General features: G+C 51.4%; 2 protein-coding genes across 5 annotated transcripts in view; both read right to left on the bottom strand.

Annotated features, from left to right (window-relative positions):
- Positions 1 to 498: 498 nt before the first annotated feature.
- Positions 499 to 25016, bottom strand: part of LOC132216799 (carcinoembryonic antigen-related cell adhesion molecule 1-like) — a 287472-nt gene continuing 262954 nt past the window's right edge. The window contains exons 10-12 of one of the 3 annotated variants that reach the window (XM_059666332.1): positions 2902 to 3180; positions 1823 to 1943; positions 510 to 853 (exon numbers count right to left, since the gene is read on the bottom strand). In XM_059666332.1, coding sequence (XP_059522315.1) covers positions 544 to 853; positions 1823 to 1943; positions 2902 to 3180 — 710 coding nt within the window. In that variant the 3' untranslated portion in view covers positions 510 to 543. Of the gene's footprint in view, positions 854 to 1822; positions 1944 to 2901; positions 3181 to 25016 lie in introns of all 3 variants that reach the window. The other 2 variants (XM_059666328.1, XM_059666349.1) reach the window with 2 other exon arrangements.
- LOC132216802 (carcinoembryonic antigen-related cell adhesion molecule 8-like) lies at positions 6598 to 10366 on the bottom strand. Of its 2 annotated transcripts, XM_059666371.1 has the most exons (3): positions 10078 to 10366; positions 8628 to 8987; positions 6598 to 6991 (listed from the first exon to the last, which is right to left on the bottom strand). In XM_059666371.1, the coding sequence occupies exons 1-3, from the start codon at positions 10139 to 10141 to the stop codon at positions 6645 to 6647; spliced, it is 771 nt and encodes a 256-aa protein (XP_059522354.1). In that variant the 5' UTR covers positions 10142 to 10366; the 3' UTR covers positions 6598 to 6644. The 2 variants fall into 2 exon arrangements, with proteins under 2 accessions (XP_059522354.1, XP_059522355.1); XM_059666372.1 differs by lacking the exon at positions 6598 to 6991 and having other exon boundaries at positions 8620 to 8987; positions 10078 to 10356.

The following is a 25016-nucleotide window of genomic DNA, read 5'->3' as shown; positions in this document are numbered from 1 at the left end:
ATAGATGGGGCCTGTTGTCTTGGGGTCAGGTAGGGGGCCCTGTGCAGCAGGAAGAGAGGGCATCAGAGGACGGGGAGGGAGGGTTTTTCCCTGTACGACTGACAGCTCTGCCTCCTGAGCAGCTGTCTGCACACCTGTAGCCCAGCAGCCCAATTCAGCCCACACTGCACGCCCTCACCCTTGTTAGTCTCGGACCCAGACTGTTGTTCCTGGGGCCCATTCTGCTCCATGCTGGACTCCAGGGTTCCCCTCAGACTCCGTCCTACCCTGTCTAACCCTGATGTGAGGGCCCCACTTGGCCAGGGCAGGGATCCCCTTGTGCTGGCTGTTCTGGGGAGGGGGTCTGTGCTGTGTTGCGAGGTTGGATGGTGCCCCTGCCCTGAGGGTGGGACACAGAGGCCCTGGGTGAGGGAACAGGGAGGGGATGGACTTACCGGGAAGGCAGAGGTTCCAGAGGGACCCTGGCCTGGGAGCAGAGACAGGAGGAGTTAGCACCCCGGGGGGAGGAAGCTTTGGCCTGTTCTCCCAGGAGGGGGTGGTTCTTTAGCTCCCAAGAGCCAAGGGTGGAAGGTCATCTCCCAAGGTGAGACCCTCTGGCCATTTCAGGGTCCAGTGAGGGAGAGGTGGTGACACATGACACAGCCTAAAGGTCAGGGTTGACTGGTGATCCAGGGTCCCCCGTGCAGAGTGGTGGTGAGAATCCCCCTTGAAACCCAAGGAAGGATCAGAGCCTGAGGGACAAGGGCAGGGGTGGACACTGTGGGGCAGGCCCAGGGGCTCCAGGCTGAACAGACACTCACCAGGGGTGGCCGCTGGAGGTGGGTGCTCTCGGAGGCCATGCGGGTCACTGGCCCTGGGAAAGGTCAGACTTACTTGTGAGGGGTGCAGGGGAGCTTTGGTGTCACAACAGGGGGCAAGGAGGGTCTCCTTTCCCAGCAGAGGGTGGAGGCCTCTCTCCACTGTTTAGGGGGGTTGGGCCCAGGAGAGGGGAACTGAGGCAAGGTGTTAAGGATCCACAGATGACCTAGGCCCACAGGGGAAGGACCCACAGGCAGATAGCGGTCTGGGAGGAGTTACCAGGGAAGGGACTGAGGACCCAGGACAGGAATCTACCCTGAGGGTCTGACTTAGTGGAAAGGTCAAGGCCTCAGGGGTCAGCAGTGCCAGCCTCATGTAGCATCTGGATGAGTGTGGTGCCTGCTGTGCCCAGACTTTCCCCCTCAGGCCTACAGAGCTACACTGTGACAATGGCCTGTCCTGTCTCCATCCTTCTGAACTAGAGGCAAAAACCACATCACAGGTTCTGCTGTCCTGTCCAGGCCAGGCTTCCTATCTCACAGATCAGGATTGTGGTTACCAAACTGGCTTCATGGGGGCATTTGACTCACTCAGTCTGTCCAGGCTCTTCCACGCTCAGCTGTGTGGCCTTGGCCAGGATGACTTTCAGACCCTGAGGCAGCCCATCCCCTCACCTGGAGGGTGGACTTAAACAACAGGAGGTGCCTTACTGAGCACTTACTACCTGTCGGCACCGCTGCAGGTGTATGGAGGGAACCAGGACAATCCAGAGGGCACAGTTCCTTAATTTTGCCTCATTTATAGGTGCGGAAGCTCTTGAGGAAACCACCCTGGTCAGCAGCTGGTGAGGGAGGAGCTGGATGGAGGGAGTTAGGGGCCTTCATGGGGAAGCTGGGAGGCCACAGGGAGCCGGCCCAGAACCCTCTGAGGACGGGGTCTTTTTCCTCCTGGCCTGGGCTCTGCTGGGGGTCAGCCGGGATCAGGGGACAGGATTAGGGTGAGGGTGAAGGAAATGCCATGGTACCTCCTCGTCCTCCTGAGGTACAGGAAATAGCCCAGGGAGGTCCCCAGAGCCACCACAACGAGGACCCCGATCACGCTGCCAACGATGGTCCCCACAGAGTAGCCCGTGTCCTTTTGTTTTGCTGAAAGGAGAAGGAAAGGGGGAGCGGCGAAGGCCCAAGTCCACTCAGGGGAAACCAGGAGGGGCCTTGCAGGGGGCGGCCTGGTGAGGGAGGAAGGAGCTGCCACCTGGTCTGTGCTGTTTGGGAGTGCCAGTCCTCCTGACACCCCACTTCTGGCGGTTGCATCATTCTCTGTTTGGCACATTCGAAACCTTCCATTGGCTCTACCTTTTCACGTACTCTCACACCCACCATTACCATGCCCTGATAATTTTCCTCTTAACTCCTCTTTCCCTCACATATTCTGTCTCTTACCCCTGTTTCTTCTTTTCCATCACTAAGGACAGTCTTAGCAGGCACCTTACTTACCAACTCAGTGCTGATGAGTAACAAGAATGTGCTGAGTGTTTTAAATGGCCCATAGGGTGGGAAATACTCTACTTTCATGTCATCTGATCCTTCCACCTCCACCAGGGACAGGGGTGTTACCCCCATGAGCACATACAGAATCAGGGATGGGAGGTGCTTAATAAATGGCTGGAGTCACAGAACTGGTGAGTGATAAATGACATTTTCACCAAGTTCTGCTTGATTTCACAGCTACTGACAACAGCGTTTATAAAAATAACAATAATAATTGGTACACTGGCTGAGTCCTGACTGAGCATGACCCTGGCTGAGGGCTTTAACTCATTAACCTCACAAGAATTATCCTAACAACAGTGTTTAGGTCCAGCTGTTTTATTCCAGTTTAGAGACAAGGAAACTGAGGCTCAGTTGGGTGAGAGCCTTCCCCGTGGTCAGACAGTTTATACTCATAGAACTGAGGCAATGATGAGATTAGTCTAATACTGGGGTCCGTACCCATGTGCTCTATAGGCTCTGAAGGAGGCTCCCACCTCCTCAAGGCTTTCATCCATTTCACCCCCTGCCCGTGAAATATACAAAGAGCAAGTGAGAGAGGTGGAGAGTCACTTACATTGCACATCCAACCTGAGGGGCTCACTTATGGCGGAACTGACCAGGTTGAAGACCTCACACTGAAAGCCACCGGCGTCCTCCCTCCTGACGGGGTCTATGGTGAGGGTGCTGTTGCCCTGGGACAGCTTCATCCTGTCCGTGAGCAGGAGACTCTGGTTCTTGAAGAGCCATCGGATGGAGATCCCTGTGTCATTTGTGAGGCAGGTCAGGACCACAGCGTCCTTATGCTCTGTGACTGTGACATTGCTGGCTCGGATGGAGGGCTTCCCCACAGGCTCTGTGGAGAACAGAGGAGGTAACTGACTGAGAGTGGGCTCCTTCCTCAGAGATGTCAACCACTCACAGTCCACAGTAATCTTTGTAAGGGTCACCAGAGGAGGACTCTGATATCTGCACGGTGAGGACCTTTGTTCAGATGACAGTCTGTAATGAGAGGGCCATACCTCTCCTCTTCTCTTCAGATCCCCTCAGGATGACCCCTGACCTTCCTCCCTGGTTATCTGAGGTATTAGCACCGGGTGCCTTGTAGCATGTGTCCAGCATCTCCATCACCATGTGGCATTTTCCACCCATTGACTTTTGTGTGACTCTTTCCCAGACCTTTCTCTAATTTCTAAATACTCACACCCCCTCTCTAGTATAGTGCTATAAGAAGAGATGGGAAGGCATTTCCTTTTTGTTAAATAATTTATCAGAGAATATAGCCCAGCCAGTCTTCCTGACCTTAGGACCTGTAGAAGTTTCAATCTAAAGGATTTCACAGTCTGAATAGGATTTTCACTTCCTGGCCTGTGGATTGAATATCAGGGAGAAGGAAGTCCCTAGAGAGAAGTAGTCAGTTTTAACATCAGGCTGGTACTCTTAGCATCTTCAGTAATCTACACACCACGTGTCCCTGCTCCTACTGTCCCATGAATCTACCTACTTGTCAAGTAAGCACCACCATTCACTGCGCTCCGTAGGAATGCCACATAGGCTCATGTCACACAGTGTTGTGCAGCTGGTGACTGCAGAGCCAGGACACAGCTCAGAGGAGTCTCCCCTGTGACTCACTCTCTCCCATTTCCATGCAACCTGGTCTGAGGGAGGCCATGGTGTCGATGGGTGACATGATTTGGCCAGTTGGAGGACAGGCTACTCATGCACCTTCACCACAGACCCCTGTCCCACCACAGAGGGCTCAGAGCAGCCAGTCACCAGGTGAGCCTGGAGCAGTGCAGGGAGCAGGGGTCTGTCCTGCTCACCCCTCCTCAGAGGTGGTTTTCTCCTTTAGTTTGGGGAAAAGAGATGAACTTATTCAAAGCCTTGTATGTTCCTTGTAGCACATGGATCAGGTAACAGTTAAGAAAAAGGTGACAGAAGGAAAGTGTTAGTGACAGAAGAAGCAACTTTGCTTTGAGGGCCCTTGTTTTCCCCTCTGGGAAGTTCCCTCCCTCCACCACTTGACTCTTTCTGGGGCTAAGAGAGCCACCTCCTCACTTTCCAAGGCCAGACCCCAGTTCTGCCAAGAGAGATCAGAAGAGCAAGGGGAGGAGAGTCTACAGAGATGTAGTGGGAGGTCTGTGTACGTGGACCTGAGAGGGACGGATGTAGCCTGGCCTCTGGCAGTGTGAATTTGGGTGGCAGCCTGGCCCAGGCAGGGACAGAAGTAACTCACAGAGAACATTCAGGGTGAATGGGTCACTGCAGCCAGCACTCACGGGGTTCCGGGTTTCACACTCATAGGGTCCTGTGTCATTCCTTGTGACAGGGAGTAAAGTGAGAGTCCTGTTGTCCTTGGACAGCTGCAGCCTGGAACTGACCAGGAGACTCTGACTGTTGATCAACCACAGGTAGGTGGTGTTCTGAGTTCGAGGTTCACATGTTAACACGACAGGGTCCTTGTGCTCCTCAGGGTTGGAGTTGTTGCTTGTGATGTTGGGTTTGGGTAACTCCACTGTGCAGAAAACAGAGAGAACTTTGCCCATTGAGTCCTCCAAAGGCTTCTTCAATCAGAATTAGTGCCTCTTAGCTAACTTGAGTTCTTAAAGAAATAAGGCAGGTCTGCGCATCACAAGACAAACAAATGCATGAGGAGCTGAGCGCTCAGAGATTGATTGCAAGGCTGCCTGCTCTATACCTGGGAGAAAAAGCACAGGCTTTCTCAGGTGTCAGATAACTATCAGGGTTTCATCACAGAGAGACACAGGACTGGGAGTCAGAGATGACCCAGCACCTGTCCTGGTCCCACACTGACCTGCTGACTGCCTGGCTGACTTTGAGGTCTCACCTGGGATGTGCAGGTGCTGAGACTTCCAGCTACACAGACCTACATTTTCAGGTCAACATGTGTTTCCACTGAAGCCTCACATTCCAGGGTTAACCTAGAGAGGAGTAATGATGGGCCACCGCATAGTCCTTAAACCCTGAGGGGACTGGGCAGGGTGTCCTGGAACTGGGTGTCTGAGCAGAAGCAATACACAGGAGACCAGAATCAAGTCTGGCATTGAGTTTAGTACCCAGGCTGCAGTGCCACGAGGTGTGGCCATCTGTCCAGAAGCTCACTGGTGACTGACATGAGACAGTAACCCCAGAAAGATGTAGAAAAGAGTGAGGGATGGCGGGAGCTGCCTGGCAGTGGCAGCAGAGCCATGTTCTCTGCTTTTGGATCTTTAATGTCCTTTCTGTCACTGTAGAGGTCAAGGATCTTTCCTCAACACGCAGACAATAGCACGTACAGAAGGGGGGCTTGTGGAAGGTGGGGGAGCATGAACTCGCTGAATATATGGCCCTCATGGGCCATTTGTGTTTGGCAGTAATGAGACAGATTCTGTTTTAAATGGTGAAAGAATATGTGAAAATCACTCATGCCACAAAGTTCTAATGCCAGATTTTGGAGGAATTTCTGTCTAGAGAGCACGAAGGTCATAGACCAAGTTCTGCCGTACAACCAGGTCACACTGTGACCAAAGGAAGATGCCACAGTGGATTTGAAATGAGGGACTCCCAGGGATAGAGAGAAGGTGAGTTCTGCTAAGAGAACAGAAGTGACTGGGCGATGGGGGGGTTGTGAGTCCAGGTGTCTCTGCTGTATAAAGGGAGGGATGACACCAGATTGGTAGAAAGGACATGTGTCATGTTAGTAAAGTTAGGGAGACGGTCCCTCCCTGTTTCTATGGACAGTCAGACAGATGGGGAGGAGCCCCCACACCGCATGTAGCATGTGTTTTTCCTTGTCTTTCTAAGTCAGGAAACAACTGGGTTTAGTCAAATTCATTCATATTGGGCAGCGTCTAAGAGAAAGGAGAGTGGCTGGTGGATCTCACCATCTGAGAGGATCCCAACCTCTGGTTAGTGTGTCTTCATAAGGAAACACGTGTGTGAAAAAGGCAGTGAATCAGTCAGATGGTGCAGGGTCACCAGGCCCACCTTGGGAAGGTCTCAGTAGCCAGTGGAGGAATGGGAGCCTCACACTAGGACAAGAGTATGAGTCACCAGTCAGGGGTGAAGTGAACCCGTGAGCTGTGGGGACTGAGACCTGTCCTTCTGCCTTTGACGCCCTGGTTCAGTCATATAGAGAGTAGGTTAATGGTTTATATGTCTCTGTCATGTGACCTGTTCCTCTTGTTGGCCTCGGGGGTGGGGGTGGGGGGAAAGGTGCCCTAGATGGGGGCCCAACAGAGGCTCTATCACCTGTTGACCTGGGAAACTGGCTCATGATGGAGCCGAGGCTGTTGCTCCCACTGATTTCTGTGTCCTTTCCTATTGTCCGGAAGGGTGGGCCTGGACACAGGCGTTAGCAGGACAATCTGGGGAGACTGCATGGTTGTGGAAGCAGAGCAGAGCAGGGCAGTGTGTCTGGAGGAAAGGAGGAGGCAGATAAGGGACACGGAAGGAGCAGAGAGAGGCAGAATGTCCTTGGTGAGAAGTGGGGGTCACAGGTGATTTCAAAGACCCCAGGGACCAAGAGCCCACAGCTGCCCTAGGGCAGGAGCAGTGCAGCCTGGAAAACCTCCCCCAGTGGAACAGCCCCATAGTCACTAAGGGACTTGGCTCCTGAGGGGGCTTTAGGGACAAGTGGTCAAATAGATGGACATGGCTCTCAGCACCTGTAGGGACAGGGAACAGGTGTGGCTAAAACCTTTTGGGACTCTGCATCCAGGTTCCAGTCTCTCTAGCGATTATGCATCATTCATTCATTCATAATTCACCATCATTCCTTCCCTCCTTCATGAGAGAGCAAGTGAGTGCTGGTCCCTGAGCTGGTAGCAGGTGTAGGGTGGAGTGAGAAGCCAAAGTCCTTTCCTTTATAGCCCATGGAAGTGACACCAACACAACAGGAAACAAATAAGTGGTTTCAAGTCCAGTGCAGGGAGGTGTGGATCAGTAACCTGAAGGGAAGATCTGGGCATTCCCAGCAGTGACTCTGAATGTTATTGTAGGTAATTGATTCTAGAGTGAAAATTAATTCTCCATTTGCTTAATCACCAGACCAGAAAATCTATCTTGAGCTGGAGACTGCTAAGAACAAGCACTGAACCACAATGGCTGGTCTCAGGGTCCACAGACACCTAACACCCTCGTGGTGGAGCAGAGGATGGGGCTGTGGTTGTGCCAGGACCTTTCTGTGTCTGTGGAGCCTGATTCAGTGACTGTATCACACTGTGCCTCTGTTTCCCCTGAATAAAAACAGAACGAATGGTAAATGGACTCTGGATTACCGTGTTGTCTGTGAATTGACTTTAAAACATGCCTGAATACTTGACCTCAAGCCCAGTATAGAGGCGACACTGACTTAAATGCCACTACCATTATTTGCCTCCATGAGAGAATTCCTGGGCTGACCCCTGGTGGACAAGGAACTGTCAGGAGCATCTTCTCTCCTCTGTTCCTTCCTGGAGACCTGACCTCCCTCCAGAGTCTCCTAAGTCCCTCAGAAGAGTTAGCTAATGATATGGGTATTTTGTTCATCTGTGCTCTCCTGACACTGCCTTAACTGAAGGACTACCAGCCGTAGGCAAACTAAGACCCGTGGGCCGGATCCGGCCCATTTGAAATGAATAAAACTAAAAAAAAAAAAAAGACCGTACCCTTTTATGTAATGATGTTTACTTTGAATTTATATTAGTTCACACAAACACTCCATCCTGCTTTTGTTCCGGCCCTCCGGTCCAGTTTAAGAACCAATTGTGGCCCTCGAGTCAAAAAGTTTGCCCACCCCTGGACTAGGCGCTGTCCCTGTCCTGATGTGATCTTGGGTCTGAGCCCTGGCTGGTGAGCAGTAGAGCCACTGCTCCCACTCAGCCCTTCCAGGAGGGCTCACCAGGTTCCCTGGAGTCAGGAGCCCTGGGAAAGGGGTCTGGGAGGGGTTCCCAGGCTGAGCTTCTCTGTGAGGATTCCAGCGTCCCCTCAGGACAGGACCCAACCAAGCTCTGCAGCGTCTTTCTCAGTGTCATGGTCATGGGGTGGGGCCCAAGGGATGGACTGAGACTCTGCTGAGTCTCCCTCTGCTGAGTCACTCCCATCAGACTTCTCTCTGTGGAGAATGTCTGCAGGGCTGGAATCTGGGAAGGGAACTCTAATCTTATGAAGTTTCTTTACACTGTGTGTGTCCTGCACTAAATGTTCAAATCCATTCTGGAACATGATGCAGAGGGGGATCGAGGCAGAGTCCAGGGCTGTCAGTCCTGTGTGTGAACTAGAATTCATCCACCCGAGCCCAGAGGTCAGAGAGCAATCACTCACGGTATACACGGAGCTGTCCAGTTACTGATTTGCTCAGAAAATTTTTGTCTATGGCTAGTAGGATATAGTATCCTGTGTCCTTCCGGGTGACGTTCTGAAACAGCAGGGATCCATTGGGATATATTTTCTCTCGATCACTGTATGCAGGTCCGTAGGTAATTTTTTGAGTGTCTATTACATATGATACAATTTTATGGTTGCTGTCCACTGTTTCCCCTTTGTACCAGGCATAGCCTCCAAGATCCCCAGGCAGGTTGTGGGCACGGAGAAGCACATCCTTCCCTTCGGCAGCACTGGGCGGCACTGATTCAATAGTGAGCTGGGCAGTGGTGGGCAGGCTCCAGAGGGTTAAGAGTGAGGCTAGGAGGGAAGAGAGAAATTGATCAACATTTGGAGCTATGTATTGGGATGGAGAGATGAAGCTTTGGGTCTTCAGCTGGTCTCTTCATCTTTCAGCCTTGGTCAGCGTATGTGTGTGTGTCTCCTGTGGTCAAAGTCAGCTGTGTGACCACCAATACTTCAGCACCTCTGCCCTTATTTCCTCTGTTTTGAAAACTGTTACCCAGATGTCTGCCTTCACACTTCCTGTTGACACTCAGGGATGACCTTAGAAGATACCTTTGCTAACCATATTCTCTAACGGCCTCTGTCTTCACTTTCTGGCCTGTCCCTGCTCTGTTCCCTGCATGGCATTGTGGGGACCTGACATCACATCTACATCTTCCCTTGTCTGCTTCCTCCCCATAGAACATGAGCTTCATTGGGGCAGGGGCTTGTCTGATCTTATTGCACCCCCAGTGCCTGCAACAGGCTGCAAGTACCTATGGGTGAATGAGTGATTGTTCCAGGATCCTGCACCTCCTGGATGTATCTGCCCATTTCTCAGCTTGGTGGTAAAGACAATGTTTACTGCTCCTGGTTAAATTTTCTGTCTCCTCACATAAATTGTTATTATCCAAAGTTTTTAGCCCTAGCCAGTTTGGCTCAGTGGATAGAGCATTGGCCTCTGGACTGAAGGATCTCGGTGTGTTATTGGTCAAGGGCACATGCCGGGGTTGTGGGTTCAATCCCCAGTGGGGGTGCGTGCAGGAGGCAGTCAATCAGTGATTCTCTCTCATCATTGATGTTTCTCTCTCCCTCTCCCTTCCTCTCTGTAATCAATACAAATACATTCTTTAAAAAAGTTTTTAGCATTCAATTCTCAGTGATGAGTAAGTTGGGAAATGAGCAGCCATTAAGGTTTTCCTGTCCCTCACCACTTCCACTCATTTTCCTGTTGTGGAGTCCCCTCCCCCATCCTACTCTGCTCCCCTGTCTTCTCCCCTCAAGTCCAAACAGAAGCCTGTCCCCTCCCCCCTGTTTTTTCTGAGAGCCTGTGGTCCTCAGGAGTCATCAGCTAGCCTGTGCCTCTCCTCCTCCCATCCACCACCAGGTAGTTGTCCCCTCTCACCAGCCAGCAGGAGCCCCTGCCTGGGGACAAGTCCTCTGTGGGCAGGGGCTGAGGGGGACTCCATGGTGTCTGCTGCTCTGTCCCTCGTTCTGTGGGGAGATCTTGGATTCTAGAAATGCTCACAAACACGGCTGTCCTGGTGAGTGGGATGTGCTGTTCCTCCTCCCTGTGCACTGAGCCTCCTCCTGGGCCAAGATCACTTCCCTGGTCACATGAGCCAGGGGTGGGGTCTGTACCCAGGTTCCTCCCTGCCCTCCCATTATTCCTGCCTCCCCGTTTCTTTCCTCTACGTTTGCATTCCCTGTAACTCCTGAGGCTTCTACCTTCTGCAGTGACTCCTCCTTATACACACAGACACACACACACACACACACACACACACAGACACACACACACACACACACACACACACTCACACACACCTTGTTTGTGCAGTAGGCAGTTAGGCCTGAACAGAGTAGGACAATAAGCCAGTAGGGAAGGTCACCAGAATGGAAAGCCCCAGTTACCTAGCAATGTGCAAAACTGGACTGGGACCTTGCCCCCTGGGTAACCTTTCCTCACTGAGCATATTCTGGTTTTGCAGTTTAGACCCTCTGACCTTTCATATCACTGGTCATGTGGTTCAGGCCCTCCCCTGACCTTTCCTCCCCTGGCATGTACTTAGTCATGTGGGTTAGACGCCCTTAGAGGGGGAAGAAGCCAGAGGACTTAAGAATAGCCCTTCAGCATTAAGCCCCCAGGACAATGAGGTTCTGACTGGCATCAAATACATCTCGGCTTCAGTTGTATTTCAGCTCTAGACCCAGAAAAGCAGCAAAATCGGATTAGTCTGGACATAGCTAACGTCAGGATCTACTGCATTGACTAATGACCTTCGACCCAAAAGGACACACCTGGAAAGCTGATGAATATTTTATTGGGATCCTCCCCTGAAACCTCCAGACAACTACCCTCAAGAAGAAGGACCCAGTGTGGCTCTTTCTCTCTGGAACACATCGTGGCTGTCCCCCTCCTTCTCTCCTCCAGGCTCGTATCTTTGTTTTCTTTCTCTTAAGCTCCAAGGGTCCTTCATTTGCTGCTGTAACTAGTTTCCTGAGCCCATTTCTGCTACATCTCAATACTACCTCTGTGACGTTCTAAATAAACTCTCTCTTATAATTTGAGTTTTTGACTCTGAATTCTTCTCTTAGCTGAACTCAAGAACAGAGGTTGCTGAACTGAGAACACATCTAACTCTGCAGGTTAACCCCTGGCTCCATGCCACCGCTCACAATTGGACAAACAGAAGCTTGGGGTGTACATATCCAGGGCGTCTCCCACAGCTCTGTGTGGAGTGCACAGTAGCCTTCCCACCGCCTTCTCTCATCCCCATTTGGCTCTTATCTTCAGAGCAGAAGCCTGGGGTGACATCAGGAATTCTGGTCACAGGGATGCCACCCTGTTGTGTATGGTATCATCACTGGAACTTTCTAAAGATTCAATGACCAGGAGACATCTTAGAAATGCTGCTTTGGCAGCTGCCCAGCTGTAGTGGATGCCCAGCCAGAATGAGACCCCATGATGTGGGGATGGGAACTCCCCTCCCCATCTCCTGTGCATAGGGAGGGACTGCAGGTCCTGCTAAAAATTCAGATTCTGACTCATGTGGATGAAAGGGGCCACATGTTAACATGAGCAGCTCAGGGAAGGCCTGCATGGCGGTTTTTCAAACTCAGAGACCTAAAGTAATCACAAAAGATGGTCTGAAATTAAACTTTAACTAAAAGCAGTTTTGGTGGGTAGTTACATCCTAGGTTGGTATCTTCACCGACAAGGTCTACCGTTATCTTAACTGAGCCTATCTGTCTTTTTTGCATCTATGATGACATATCCTTGAAATGTCAGAGTAACTTGTAACTTCCCTTTTCCCCGACACCCTGGGGCACAACCTAATGTGCCTGGGCACCAGGACAGACACCAGAAATTCCTTCATTGTTATTGTTATCATGTTAGTTGTTGACTAGTAACTATTAACTATCTGCACATTCTAAGTATGTGTCTATCGTTTTACTTTTTATCTAATTCCAGAGGTTTCTCCACTTTGCTTTCTCCCACCTCTCTAATCTTTCACCAATGGATTTTATGCAACCCACCTACATCCCCTCCTGTGTTTGCAACGTATAAAAATAGGTGAAAAAACTGCCATTCTCTGGAGCACTATCCCGACTTGTTGAGATACTGCTTCCCGGCCATTGTCGACAGATTGTCTTAAATAAACCCACACAAATTCTTTACAGGTTCAAATGTTTTTATGTTAACATTACTTGGCGTATTCTCGGCAGGGTTGCAAAGAAACTCACCTAGGACCTTCCAACAGACCCAGACATCGTGCTAGGATCCAGCAAAGGGCCCATTGAGCCTGCTGGTTCCCATGCAAGTGCTTCACAGAAATGGGAAGATTTAACTAGAAAATATCAACTTAGAAATGGTCAAAATGCAGTTGTTTTGGGGTACCTACATTAATATTTTGCATGCAGAAATAAGAAAAATGCTGGCTCTGATATGAAACTGAATTACTATATGGGAAGCATATCTTGATTTGGAAATTAGAAGATTCTAAGGAGAAGCACATAAAAAATAATTCTTCCAATAGAAGAAAGGAAATTAATAAGAAATTTTAGAGACTGTCTCAGAACTGTTCTGAAGTTAATAAATGCCTACATCCCATTTCCCCCGCTTCCTTTCCAACCTTTCTTGTATGGACTTGCCCTTTCCTCTTCCATCTTTCTTCCCCTTCCCTCTCCTCTATTACCACTGACTTGCAGGAAAATGAGAATAAGAATTCTAACAGCTCCCTTTGGCAAAAGCTGGTCTCAGCTAGAGAGGAACTAGCAATTATTCCCGACTTTATCTGGGACCCTGATGGATTCACAAAAATTTCACTGTTAGAACAATCCTGTCTATTCTGACCTAGTCCAACTAATACAGCCACTGGTTTCTGAGAGCAAGGCAACAGGATTACTAAATAAGGCCTGGTGTGAAACCTGAGAGGAGTCTTTTGCAATAAAGAGCAAGGTCACCATGAGAAAGACTGTTTAACAAGGAAATCTGAAATGTGATTTACAAAGAGGAAACAGAAGCAAACATAGGGTGGCTCCAGGACTCTGAGAGGGTATTTTCCCCTTCTCCTTACTAATATGTTAGGAGAAATTGAAATCATCTTAAATGGGGACATTACTAAGGCCCTTGGAGTTATTGGGGCTACCTTATCTGTTCTTAACCCTACCCGTCTACGTTTCCCTCTCCCTCAGAGTAAAACTTCTGTACAAATGGGAGGGGTGTCTAAGCAACCAATGGCTGTTTTAAAATCAGAACCTCTCCCCTTTCATTTAAGGCCGTGGTTGGCAAACTGCGGCTCAGGAGCCACAAGCAGCTCTTTGGCCCCTTGAGTGTGGCTCTTCGTAAGCCTTAGGAGTACCCTAATTAATTTCATAACACTGTACCTAACTATATAGTTTAGGTTTAAAAAATTTGGTTCTCAAAAAAAATTTCAATCGTTGTACTGTTGATATTTGGCTCTGTTGACTAATGAGTTTGCTGATCACTGAATTAGGGCATGTTAAGGGGCAACATAATTTACTGGTCATTCGGTCCCAATTCACCTGATAGAGATTTTAAAATCAGTGATGCTCACATGTCCCCCCGCCTCCCTCGCCCCCACCCCGGCCCACAAGGTTAATATGTATTTAGAACTAAATGAAACAGATTCTGAAACAAAAAGGGAAAATGATTTTAAGGGAACCCCCAAGAGGAAACTAATCTTGAGACTGACCGAATGTTTGCTAACCATCTCTTCATTATTAACTTCCATGAGAGTCAGAGAGAAAGCTTAACAGGAGACCTGCCCTACTCAGAATGGCCCAAACAGCCAAGCCGAGAGACTTGCAGAGATGTTTAACCATGGCTTGCTGCACATGCCTCTGTAGCTGGGGAACCAGGCCACAGTGCCTTGAGAGTCCCCTTTTCTTTTGGGGTACAAATGCTTCAACTGGGAGAAATTTGACTCAGGTGCCCCAAAGGGATAAAAAGGGCTAATCTTCTTTTGCAACTTAGCCTGGCCCCACTCTAAAGTGGACAATGAAGAGGTTTGGCCAGTTAATGGCACCATTAAGTTTAATGCTACCCTGCCTGCAGCTAGTCCTGTTGTAACATTCCCAGGGAAGTGAATGGAGAATGAGGCCTACTTAGATCAATGTGTCTTTTCCATACCTGTAAGCAGTTATGAGTCATCTCTATGCTACCTGTAAACTAGGTCTCTCTGTAATTGCTACAGAATCTCAGAGAAAAATATACTCAAATAATAAGAAACATTTCAAAATGGATGAATTAGTTCGTCCTTTTGCCAACATTTGCCAATCCTTGAAGGATTAAAGTACTGTCCTTGTTTTACTGTGCCCTGTTTTCATCGTCAGAGGTGTGGCTCCAGAATACTAAAGTCCACTAAATCATTTTACATTCCCCTATTCAGCTCAAAATGCTATAATTGGCTTTCCAAATCCAAAGTCCCAGGGCCTTTGAGGTGCAAGTATCAGGAACTCTGGTCTGGGCCATTTTAAAAATACAAATCTCTATGAGCTGGAATTACAACTGAAATACAGAAAGACTTCCTGAAGAATGAATGGAAAACTCATAGGAGAGAATCCTGATACCCAAGGACTGAAGGTGGAGACTGCATATAAAGGGACAGTTAATAGAGATTGGTAGGAGGGGCAGAGGCCCGAAAGGGCTAGTGGGGCACCCACAGACAGCAACTGAAGTCCTGGTGAGATATCTCAGCTGTGTGTGTGGGGGGGGGGGGGGGGGGGAAGGGGGGCGGGAGGTGCAGTTGCCACTGTGAACTCTGGGATCTAATCCCAAAGCTGGGATCCCCAGCAGAGAGCACCAAATCTGAGGGTACCCACATAACATCTAGCTGTGAAAAGCAGAGGGGTGCTGTCTGCCAGGGAGTGGCAGCTGAAAGTTTGGGTACCTTCTTGAAGGGCCAATGCACAAAAATTCCCTGTGGAGCCACCCACCTTGTGCTCTGGCAGAAGGAGGGGGAAGTGGACAGTAGCTTTGAGAACAGAACCCAGGACTGGGGGCTCAGGGGCTAGAGCACAGAGGCAGATATCCCAATTTTCTTCAGCGGAGTCATTCTCTCACGCAGTGGAGGACATATTTTCCACAGAGACATTTGTCTTGCATAGGGGGAAGACAGTCGACACACCATATTGGGAAACACCTTCCCCTGTGGCCACTTAAGACTTGCAAATCAAAAACAACAATGAGGTGCCATCTCACACCTCTCAGAATGGCTTTCATCAGCAAATCAACAAATGACAAGAGCTGGCCAGGATGCAGAGAAAAAGGAATCCTCATGCACTGCTGGTGGGAATGCAGAAAGGTGCAGCCACTGTGGAGAACAGTATGGAGTTTCCTCAAAAAATTACAAATGGAACTTCCATTTGACCCAATAATCCCACTTCTAGGAATATATCCCAAGAAATCAGAAACACCAGTCAGAAAGGATATATGCACCCCTATGTTCATAGCAACACATTTGCAATAGCTAAGATTTGGAAACAGCCCAAGTGCCCATCAGTATATGAGTGGATTAGAAAACTGTGGTACAGCTACACAATGGAATACTACGCTGCTGTAAAAAAGAAGGAACTCCTACCATTTGCAACAGCATGAATGGATGTAGAGAGCATCACTGTAAGCGAAATAAGTCAGTTGGAGAAAGATAAGTATCACGTGATCTCACTCATTTATGGAATATAATGAACAACATAAACTGATGAACAAAAATAGAGCCAGAATGGGAAAATTATTTTAGAATATAATGTAAATAATGCTGTTATTTGCATATTTTTAATATTTCCTACAACTTTTGTGATATGATACTACGTTAGTATAGTTTTGGTAATATTATTATACATAAAATCCTTTTTTTCTTAAAATATTTTTTATTGCAAGCAATGCTATTATGTTTAAAATAATTTTTCTTGAATAATTAATGTTGATTGGATTTAACATGATTATATTTAAAATAGTTTTTCTTGAGATATAAAATAAAATAAAAAAATAAAAATCTCTGGAAGATAGCCACCTAAAGAAATAACTTTTAACTTATTTCGACTATTCTTTTCTAAATTAGTAAATTTTAATTAAGGTTATTGAATTTTTAGATATTTTGAAATAATATGAAATACTGAAACATTGATTGCTAAATAAGCCTTTAAATTTGCCTGCTTTTGTCTTTATTGTCTAAAGTCCAACTGACAGCTTAGGCCCTCTCCCCACTGGGAGTAGGCCTAAGCCAGCAGTAGGACAACCTTAGTGCTGCTGCAGAGGCAGGAGAGGCTCTTGCCACCCTGCTGCACTTGCCAGCAGGTGACTCTGGGGTGAGAAGGGCTCCTGTGAGTGATGACTGGTGATGGGATCCACCTTCTGTCTTTGGGTGTCACCAGCCTGGTTTCTGTTTCCAGGGACAGAGTCCCAGGACCAGCAGTCTCAGTAGGACCTTCAGTGAAGGGGGTGTCCTGCGTGTCAGATGGGGGGACTATGTTAGGAAGTCATGTGGCTATGAGCTCCTTGGTTCTTGAGGGCCATGATTTTGTTTTTAAAAAAGAATATTCACGTATTTATAATTATTGCTAAGTATACTTCTCTTTTAAACAGGAACATAAAAACACAGTAGGACTTTGCACAAGTGGAATTTCGAAACAGTTGGTTTGTATACGTGTCAAAATAAGTTAGAATGGAATTCATCCAGGAGTTTCCAAGTCCCCTGAGAGGCCTCACACCTCTTTTGCAAAGTTTGGGGTCGAGGGGTGAAGATAGGAGCCTTTGCAAGACCACCCTCCCCCACCCCCGCCTCAAATTGTGAGTTGTGCTGTTCCTTTCCTTAGCTTTGCCCAGGTCCAAGGCACAGGGTAGGGGGTTTCAAGTATCAAACTCACTGAGGATCAGCTGATGGTGGGGCTGCAGGCAGGAATGAGAGCCCCACCCTGGGGTCCTGAACCTTCTCCCTTGGGCTTCTAAGACCCAGGCCACTACTCTGGCAGGAGGAGGAGGAGGAGGAGGAGAAGGAGGAGGAGGAGGAGGAGGAGGAGGAGGAGGAGGAGGAGGAGGAGGAGGAGAAGGAGGAGGAGGAGGAGAAGGAGGAGGAGAAGGCACAGGGTTCTTTGTGGTACCAGGGGAGAAAGACGTTTTGGAAGAGGTAGTTGTCAGGAATGATGCTCTGAGCAGGAGAAAATGTCTTCCACAGTGACAAGGTTACTTCCACCTGAGGGTCATTGTGGCCGGCACCTGGCGCTGGGGGGCCCGAGGTCTGGAGAGCACACTTGGGGTGAGGCTCCGTGAGCCCCAGCCTTCTCATCTGTTGCTTAGTGTGAGCTGTAGCAGAGAAGCAGGGGTCTCTGGCTGCCTGATCCCAGGCCACAGTGTCCTCCCCTCAGTCCTGATCACAGCCACCCTGAGGCTGGGGATGGCCCTGCACTAGGCTACAGCCTTGGAGGGGCTACATTGCAAAGCGGTCCCCCACCCCCAGCAGTACCCCCACCTGGTTCCTGGGCTGAAGTTGGCTTCACCTCCTTCTGTGCCTTTGGGGATAACCCTGCCCGCCCTTCCCCACGGAGGCCTCAGGAGGCCAGTGGGCAGGAGTCTGGGCCCCTGGGTCCTGAATGTGCTATTTCCCTGTTTGGACCCTGCTGCCTCCAGTTCCAGGGGCAGTAGCCGGCTGGGGACAGGCGAGGAGGGCAGCTGCCCTGGGAGCTCTGGCCTCTTTTGTGTGATGCAGAGTGAGTCACTGGCAAGTGGCTGGAAGGGGTGGAGGGCCTGCCCCACCACCTCCTCCTGCTTCCCACCTGCCTCCTGAGCCTCCCTGCCAGAAGCTGGGCCCCCAGTACCAAAGCACAACCCCCAGAGTTGCCTGGACCAGGCGGCTCTGGGTTGGGGGGCACACAAAGCACACAAGAAAGCTTCACTTCGGAAAAAGGAAAACACTCTCCATCAGAAAATGTTATGGGCAACACAGAGTTGAAAAGGAAATATCTACACTAATAAAAGAGAAACATGCAAATTGTTGTCACTCTGCTACACCCACCAGCCAATCCGCGTGACTATGCAAATTAACTCCCAAGAAGATGGTGGTTAATTTGCATATGCAGGCTCGTAGTGAAGACTGAAGGCTCCGGCTGGAGTGAAGACTGAAGACTGAAGAAGCTTGGCTTCTCCACTGCAGCCAGATCAAAGGCCTGGGTCCCGGGTGCCAGAGGAAAACCGGTGCCAGTAGCCTGGGGAAGGAAGGCCTATTGCATGAATCTTCATGCAATGGGCTTCTAGTATAAAATAAATTACTTTCCAAATACTCCTATTTGTGTGTGTATATATATATATATATATATATATATATATATATATATATATATATATATATATTAGAGGCCCGGTGCACAAAAATTTGTGCATTCGGGGGGGAGGGTCCCTCAGCCCGGCCTGTGCCCTCTCGCAGTCTGGGACCCCTCGGGAGATAACGACCTGCTGGCTTAGGCCTGCTCCCGGGTGGCAGAGGGCAGGCCCAATCCCTAGGTGCAGCCCCTGGTCGGGCTCAGAGCAGGACCGATTGGGGAGTTGGGGCGCAGCCCCCTGTCATGCACAGAGCAGGGAGACTGGGAGGTTGTGATGCCACCCTCAGTCATGATCAGGGTAGGGCTGATTGGGGGATTGGGGCACCACCCCCTGTCACACTCAAGGCAGGGTCAATGGGGAGGTTGCGGCGCCACCCCCGTCACACACAGAGCAGGGCCAATCAGGGGGTTGGGGCTCTGTACCCTGTCACGCACAGAGCAGGGCCAATCAGGGGGTTGGGGCGCTGCCCCCGTCACACACAGAGCAGGGCCCAGCAGGGGGTGGGGCACCGCCCTCTATCACCCATAGAGCAGGGCCGATCAGGGGGTTGGGGCGCCGCCACTGTCATACTCAGGGCAGGGCCGATGGGGAGGTTATGGCTCTACCCCGTCACACACAGAGCAGGGCCCGTGGGGGGGGGGGGTTGGGGAGCTCCCCCCTACCAGGCACAGAGCAGGGCTGATCAGGGGGTTGGGGTGCCTTCCCTTGTCACGAACAGAGCAGGGTGGATAGGGAGGTTGTGGCCCCACCCCCTGTGACACACAGAGCCACAGGGCGATCGGGGTTTGGGCGCTTCCCCCTGTCACGCTGATCCCGGTGCCGGGAGGCCTTGTGACTCTGCTGATCCCGGTGCTGGGAGGAATATTACCCTTTTACTATATAGGGTAGAGGCCTGGTGCATGGGTGGGGCCGGCTGGTTTGCCCTGAAGGGTGTCTTGGATCAGGGTGGGGGTCCCCACTGGGGTGCCTGGCCAGCCTGGGTGAGGGGATGATGGCTGTTTGTAGCTGGTCACACACCCTTCAGGGTGGGGGCCCCCACTGGGGTGCCTGGTCAGTCTGGGTGAGTGGCTGAGGGCTGTTTTCAGGCTGGGGGTGACTGAAGCTCCCAACTGCTCCTTTTTTTCTTTTCTTTTTTTTTTATTCTGGGCCAGCTTTAGCTTTGAAGCTTGGCTCCAGCTCTTAGGCCTCCGCGGCTGAAAGTAGGTTTCTGGCCTTTGCTTACAATGTTGCAATCCTGCTGGCTGAGGCCCAGTGGTATTTGTTACAGAGTTTCTTAAACTGCAGGCTCAGAGGCCTGCAAGGCAGGTGGGGAACGTTGGTTTCCTCCGTCACTGAAGCAAGCAAGCCTCATGTTAGTTTCAAGCTGCCTGGCTTCCGGCCGCCATCTTGGCTGACAGTTAATTTGCATATCTCGCTGATTAGCCAATGAAAAGGGTAGCAGTCGTACGCCAATTACCATGTTTCTCTTTTATTAGTGTGTATATATCCTATCTAATAAAAGAGAAAAATGGTAATTGGCGTACGACGATACCCTTTTCATTGGCTAATCAGGGCTATATGCAAATTAACTGCCAACTAAGATTGGCAGTTAACTGCCAACAAGATGGCGGTTAATTTGCATATGTAGGCACAATGCAGGGAGGTGAAAGGGAAAGCAGGAAGAAGCCCCCTGCCACTGACAGTGATCTGAAACCCAGGGGGGAGCTAAGAGCTGGGGGGGCAGGGCAAAGGCGGCCCTGGGGCCGCCTTTGCCCTGCCCCCCAGCCATGATCGGAGAATCAGGTGCCTTTTCCGCCCTGGCCAGTGAGAGCAGGAAGTAGGGGTGGAGCCAGCGATGGGAGCTGGGCACGGTCGAAGCTGGCAGTCCCGGGAGCTAGGGGTCCCTTGCCTGGGCCTAAAGCGGAGCCCACGATCGTGGGGCCGCTGCAGCTGCGGGTCCCCGTTGCCCGAGCAGGACGCCTCAGCCAGAGGTGTTAGGCCTGGGAGGGGCGGAGCCTGCAACCTCGGGGAGCTGCGGGTCCCCTGCCCAGGCCTGACGCCTCTGCCAGAGGCCTCAGGCCTGGTCAAGGGGCCGATCTGGTGATTGGTGATTGGAGGGTGATGAGGGTCAACTCCTCTGGCCGAGGCATCAGGCCTGGGTGGGGGGCGGAGCCGGGGATTGGGGGGATATGATGGTCCCCTTGCCCAGGCCTGAAGCCTGGGTCAGAGGCGTCAGGTTTGGGTGGGGGGTGGAGCAAGTGATCAGAGGGAGATGGGGGTCCCCTGTCCAGGCATGATTCCTGGGCCAGAGGCCTCAGGCCTGGGCGGGGGCCAGAGCCAGTGATCAGGGGGAGATGGGGGACCCCTGTCCAAGCCTGACACCTCTGGCGGAGGCGTCAGGCCTGGGTAAGGGGCCGATCAGGTGATTGGAGGGTGATGGGGGTCAACGCCTGAGGGCTCCCAGTATGTGAGAGGGGGCAGGCTGGGCTGAGGGACACTCCCCCCCCCCACCCAGTGCACGAATTTTGCGCACCGGGCCCCTAGTATATATATATATATATATAATTTGACTATGGTCATCATTTTCCTTTTTTTAAATTTTATTTTATTGATTTCTTACAGAGAGGAAGGGAGAGGGATAGAGAGCTAGAAACATCGATGAGAGAGAAACATCGATCAGCTGCCTCCTGCATACCCCCCACTGGGGATGTGCCTGCAACCAAGGTACATGCCCTTGACCAGAATCGAACCCAGGACACCTGAGTCCGCAGGCTGATGCTCCATCCACTGAACCAAACCGGTTAGGGCTCATTTTCCTTTTTAAATATTGAAATATTGGTCTTCTTGGGAGCCTGCGGACTCTTGGCTGTCCCATCCTCAAAATGGATACTTGTTGCACCTTAAGGAAGACAAATGCTCCTGTCCTCCCCCTGACAGTTCCTGTGGGTCCCCAGTGACCCCTACACAGTGCCCTGCCCCCCGCTCAAGGGGCCATTGCATGTCCTCGTTAGTGTGGCATGACCAAGGTGTGTCTCATCTCACCTCACGGTGGGGACACTGAGCTGGGACACACCATGTGAGGTGCCCTAGCTAAGACAGAATTGGGTGACATCTGCCAAAACTCACCTTAGGGTGGTAAGATGGGGCTTCTGCCGGGTTGGCTGGGGAAGGTGTCTGCTGTCCAGGTTGGGGCACATGCGCACCTGGCTCCAGGAAGCTCGGGAGGCATCTGGAGGTAGAAGGCAGAGCCCTTGTGACCTGTCCCTTACCCACCCTCCCACAGCAGCAAGCCCAGGAGATGCAGACCTGGGTCCCCAAAAGCTTGGGGCCTGGGCCCGGTTCACAACTGAGGCCAGTGGTACAGTCCATTTGGTCTAGAAGCCCCTAGTGGTGTGAAGAACTCAGTGTCGGGGGAGGGCTCTGCACAGTGGGGCAGTAGCTCATTTCTCAGCTGCAGGAACACAGCCCACAGCTCACAGGTCTCACCCCCACTCCCAGGACCCCCTCACCTGGTTCTGGGCAGCCCAGCTTTGCTATAGCACATGGCAGTAGGCTCCTTATGGCCTGCTCGGTCAGGACGCTGGCCTCGGTGCTGTCGTCCACGCCCACGTATGCATAGGCATTCTCCTCGAAGCCCTCCATCTCCTGCTGGCTACCAAGCTCCGAGGGCTTGGTGCCTGTCAGCTCCATCATGGGGTCTTGGCTGTCTAGGCCGATGTCCATGATGCTGTGCTTGACCGTCATGTGCTGGCTCAGGTTGCCCTTGAGGTTAAACTTGCTGGAGCAGTAGGGACACTGGAAGGGCTTGCTGCCCGCATGCAGGTGCATGTGGCCCTTGAAGGCCATGATTTTAGGAGACCTCCCCTCTCTGCGGCTGTTGGCTGAGCCTGTCCATGTGCTACCTGACCCTTGGGGCAGCCTCTGTCCTCTGCCTAGGGGACTTGCTTGTGGTCCCCCTGCCTTCCCCATGGTGGAACAAGGCAGGGATGGGGAGCTGCACAAGGTCCCTGAGAGAGCAGGTGCACCTAGCCCCCTAGAAGGAGCCTGTGGGACAAAGGGGACACATGGGAGGAGCCCAGAAGGATCTGTGATGTAGAAATCAGGCTCCTTTCCCAAGTTCCTGTTAATTTAATGTTGACTGTGTGTTCCAATGTCACCCCCTGGAGGGAGTAAGGTGAACTGCGGCTGCATCAGGGATGCTGACCAGGCTCCAGAGCAGCGGTCCTCAAACTAAGGCCCGGGGGCCACATACGGCCCGCCGAAAACATTTACCCGGCCTGCCAGGTGTTTTTGCCGCCGCTGCCTGTTGCTTAGCAGCCGACTAGTTTTTTTTTTTTAAACTATAGTCTGGTCCTCCAACACTCTGAGGGACAGTGAACTGGCCCCCTGTTTAAAAAGTTTGAGGACCCCTGCTCCAGAGGGTGGGAGCTGACCCTGAGCCCTGGACAGGGGTGGGCTCTGACCTCCAGGCTGAGTGGCCAGTCACTGTGGGTCCCAGGCTGCCCGACTTCATCCAGGACATGGTGAGTGCAGGGAGAGGGTGGTGGTTGTCCAGAGGACTCCGGATCCAGTGTCAGGAGAATTACCCACCCAGGAGGAGCTCGCTGTCCCTGAGGTTTCAAGGAAGGGTCTGGTGAGGGCTCCTGTGGGGCTTCCTGGAGAGGGTGCTGGCCTGGGGCTCTAATGCCCAGGATGCCCTGTGTGTCCCCATCACAGCACTGGGCACTGCATCCAAGTCCCCTGTGTCCCTGACTGTCATCTGCTCTAGGCCTCCCCACGGGCCCAGGATCTGGAGCAGCTCCACGTGGATACTCAGTAGGGGGCCCTGAGGGTCCCTCTCTTAGGGGAGATGTGGCCCCCCTGTACCCTCAGCCCCTCTTAGGTGGAAGCACCCCAGATCTTAGATTCTCCTGACCCATCCTGCATGGGAAGTTCCCCAGGACATCATGGGCTGGTCAGATGTTTTCAGAGACACAGCCAGGTGACCCCACAGATCAGGGCCTTTGGGCCCAGGGATTTGCCCCCTGACTTCCTTTGAGGTAAAGGTGGGCTCCTTCCTCCTGTGGTAGTAACTCCACCTGGGTTGAGAGTCCAGAGTTTGTGCCAGGTCAGGTGTCACTGAGAAGAGGAAGGACACAGGCTGTCACCAAGACCCAGCCTGGGGAGATGAGATGTCACTCACCAGGTAGAGGTGGGGAGGGCTGTGATTTTGGAGGAATGAATGGGGGTCTGACCCCTCACTGTTAGGAGACCCCTTCCCTCCCTTTTTGAGAAAAACAAGGGCACTTTCTGGCCCCCTCCCATGCTGAATCCAGGCCCTGGTCTCCAGTAAACATGCTCTGACCACAGATGTCACAGGTGGTAGGATAAGAGGGCAGGTGCCAGGCTTTGATTGTGTGGTTTCTATCATTTGTTTAATGGTGTCTGTGAAGCAATGTGAAGGTGCAGACAGGCAGAGCTGGGTATTGACCTGGCTTCTGTCTCGTCCTCACTGAGATTGTCGCTGGAATGAGGCTTCTGTTCAGAGTCCCTGCCTGGGCACAAGGACTGGACCTTCCCATCTGTCATCAGGGGTTATCTTAGATGCCAGTGCTTTGGCTCCGCCTCCCTCTCTCACTGCAGGTTCCCTCATCGTCAGACCCCTGATTCCCTCCTTGCTGAGCACGGCCTCTCTGGCACAAGGTCCAGGCACTCAAAGTGCCAAGTGACCAAACCACAGGCCTCAGTAAGCCTCCGCAGGTCGGAGGCAGGTGCTGGATCAGGGTCGCCTCATGGGAAAGGCCTCCAGGTCTGATATCCACCACCTGTGGGGACTTGCAGGTTCTATTATGGTGGGTGGCATGTGGCCTCCAGTGCACCCAGGAGCTGCCCTGAGAGCTGAGAGCCCTGTGGGTGCTTTCATGCAGTGATTCAATTTCCAGAGCTTCCCGCTCTCTGTGCACTGGCCTGAAGGCCCCAATTGAACCATAAAGAGGGGCTGGACACTCCAGCCTTGGGCCCGACCCACCCATCAGTGCCGGTGGATGCAGGGACATCAGGGCTCAGGAACTGCACACAGGGCACACACCTCTGTCTTCAGGGCCAGGGGAGCTTAGCAGTTACCTCATCCTTCTGCTGGTGGGAGGTGCTGGGATCTGGGTGAGTGCCCAGAGGCCCCCTCTCGCTTTGCTTTACAGATTTAAAGTGATAAAGTGTAAAAATTTTTACTGACAAACAAAATAGGTGTAGAGGCATGGATACCTGGACCAGGTCTCAGAGGGGAGGGAGTGGGGGCAATATGAAGAGATTAACCAAAAACCACATATGCATAGCCCATGGACACAGACAATAATGGGGTGAAGGCCTGCAGAGGGGTGGGGGCCGGTGGAAGGAGAGAAAGGGCGAAGTGGGGGACATCTGTATTCCTGCAACAATGAAAATTGTTTTTAAAAAATTTGTTCAGGGTGTAGCTAGCCTCTTGATAGAAGGGACCCTTACGTCATTGTAAAATGAAAACATGCACTGGAATGTTCTTTAGAGGAAAG

This window comes from Myotis daubentonii, chromosome 15 (genome assembly GCF_963259705.1).
Source record: "Myotis daubentonii chromosome 15, mMyoDau2.1, whole genome shotgun sequence".
In the NCBI taxonomy this organism is placed as follows: Eukaryota; Metazoa; Chordata; class Mammalia; order Chiroptera; family Vespertilionidae; genus Myotis; species Myotis daubentonii.
The sequence above is the reverse complement of the archived record's forward strand: the minus strand, read 5'-3'. Positions and strand labels throughout refer to the sequence as shown.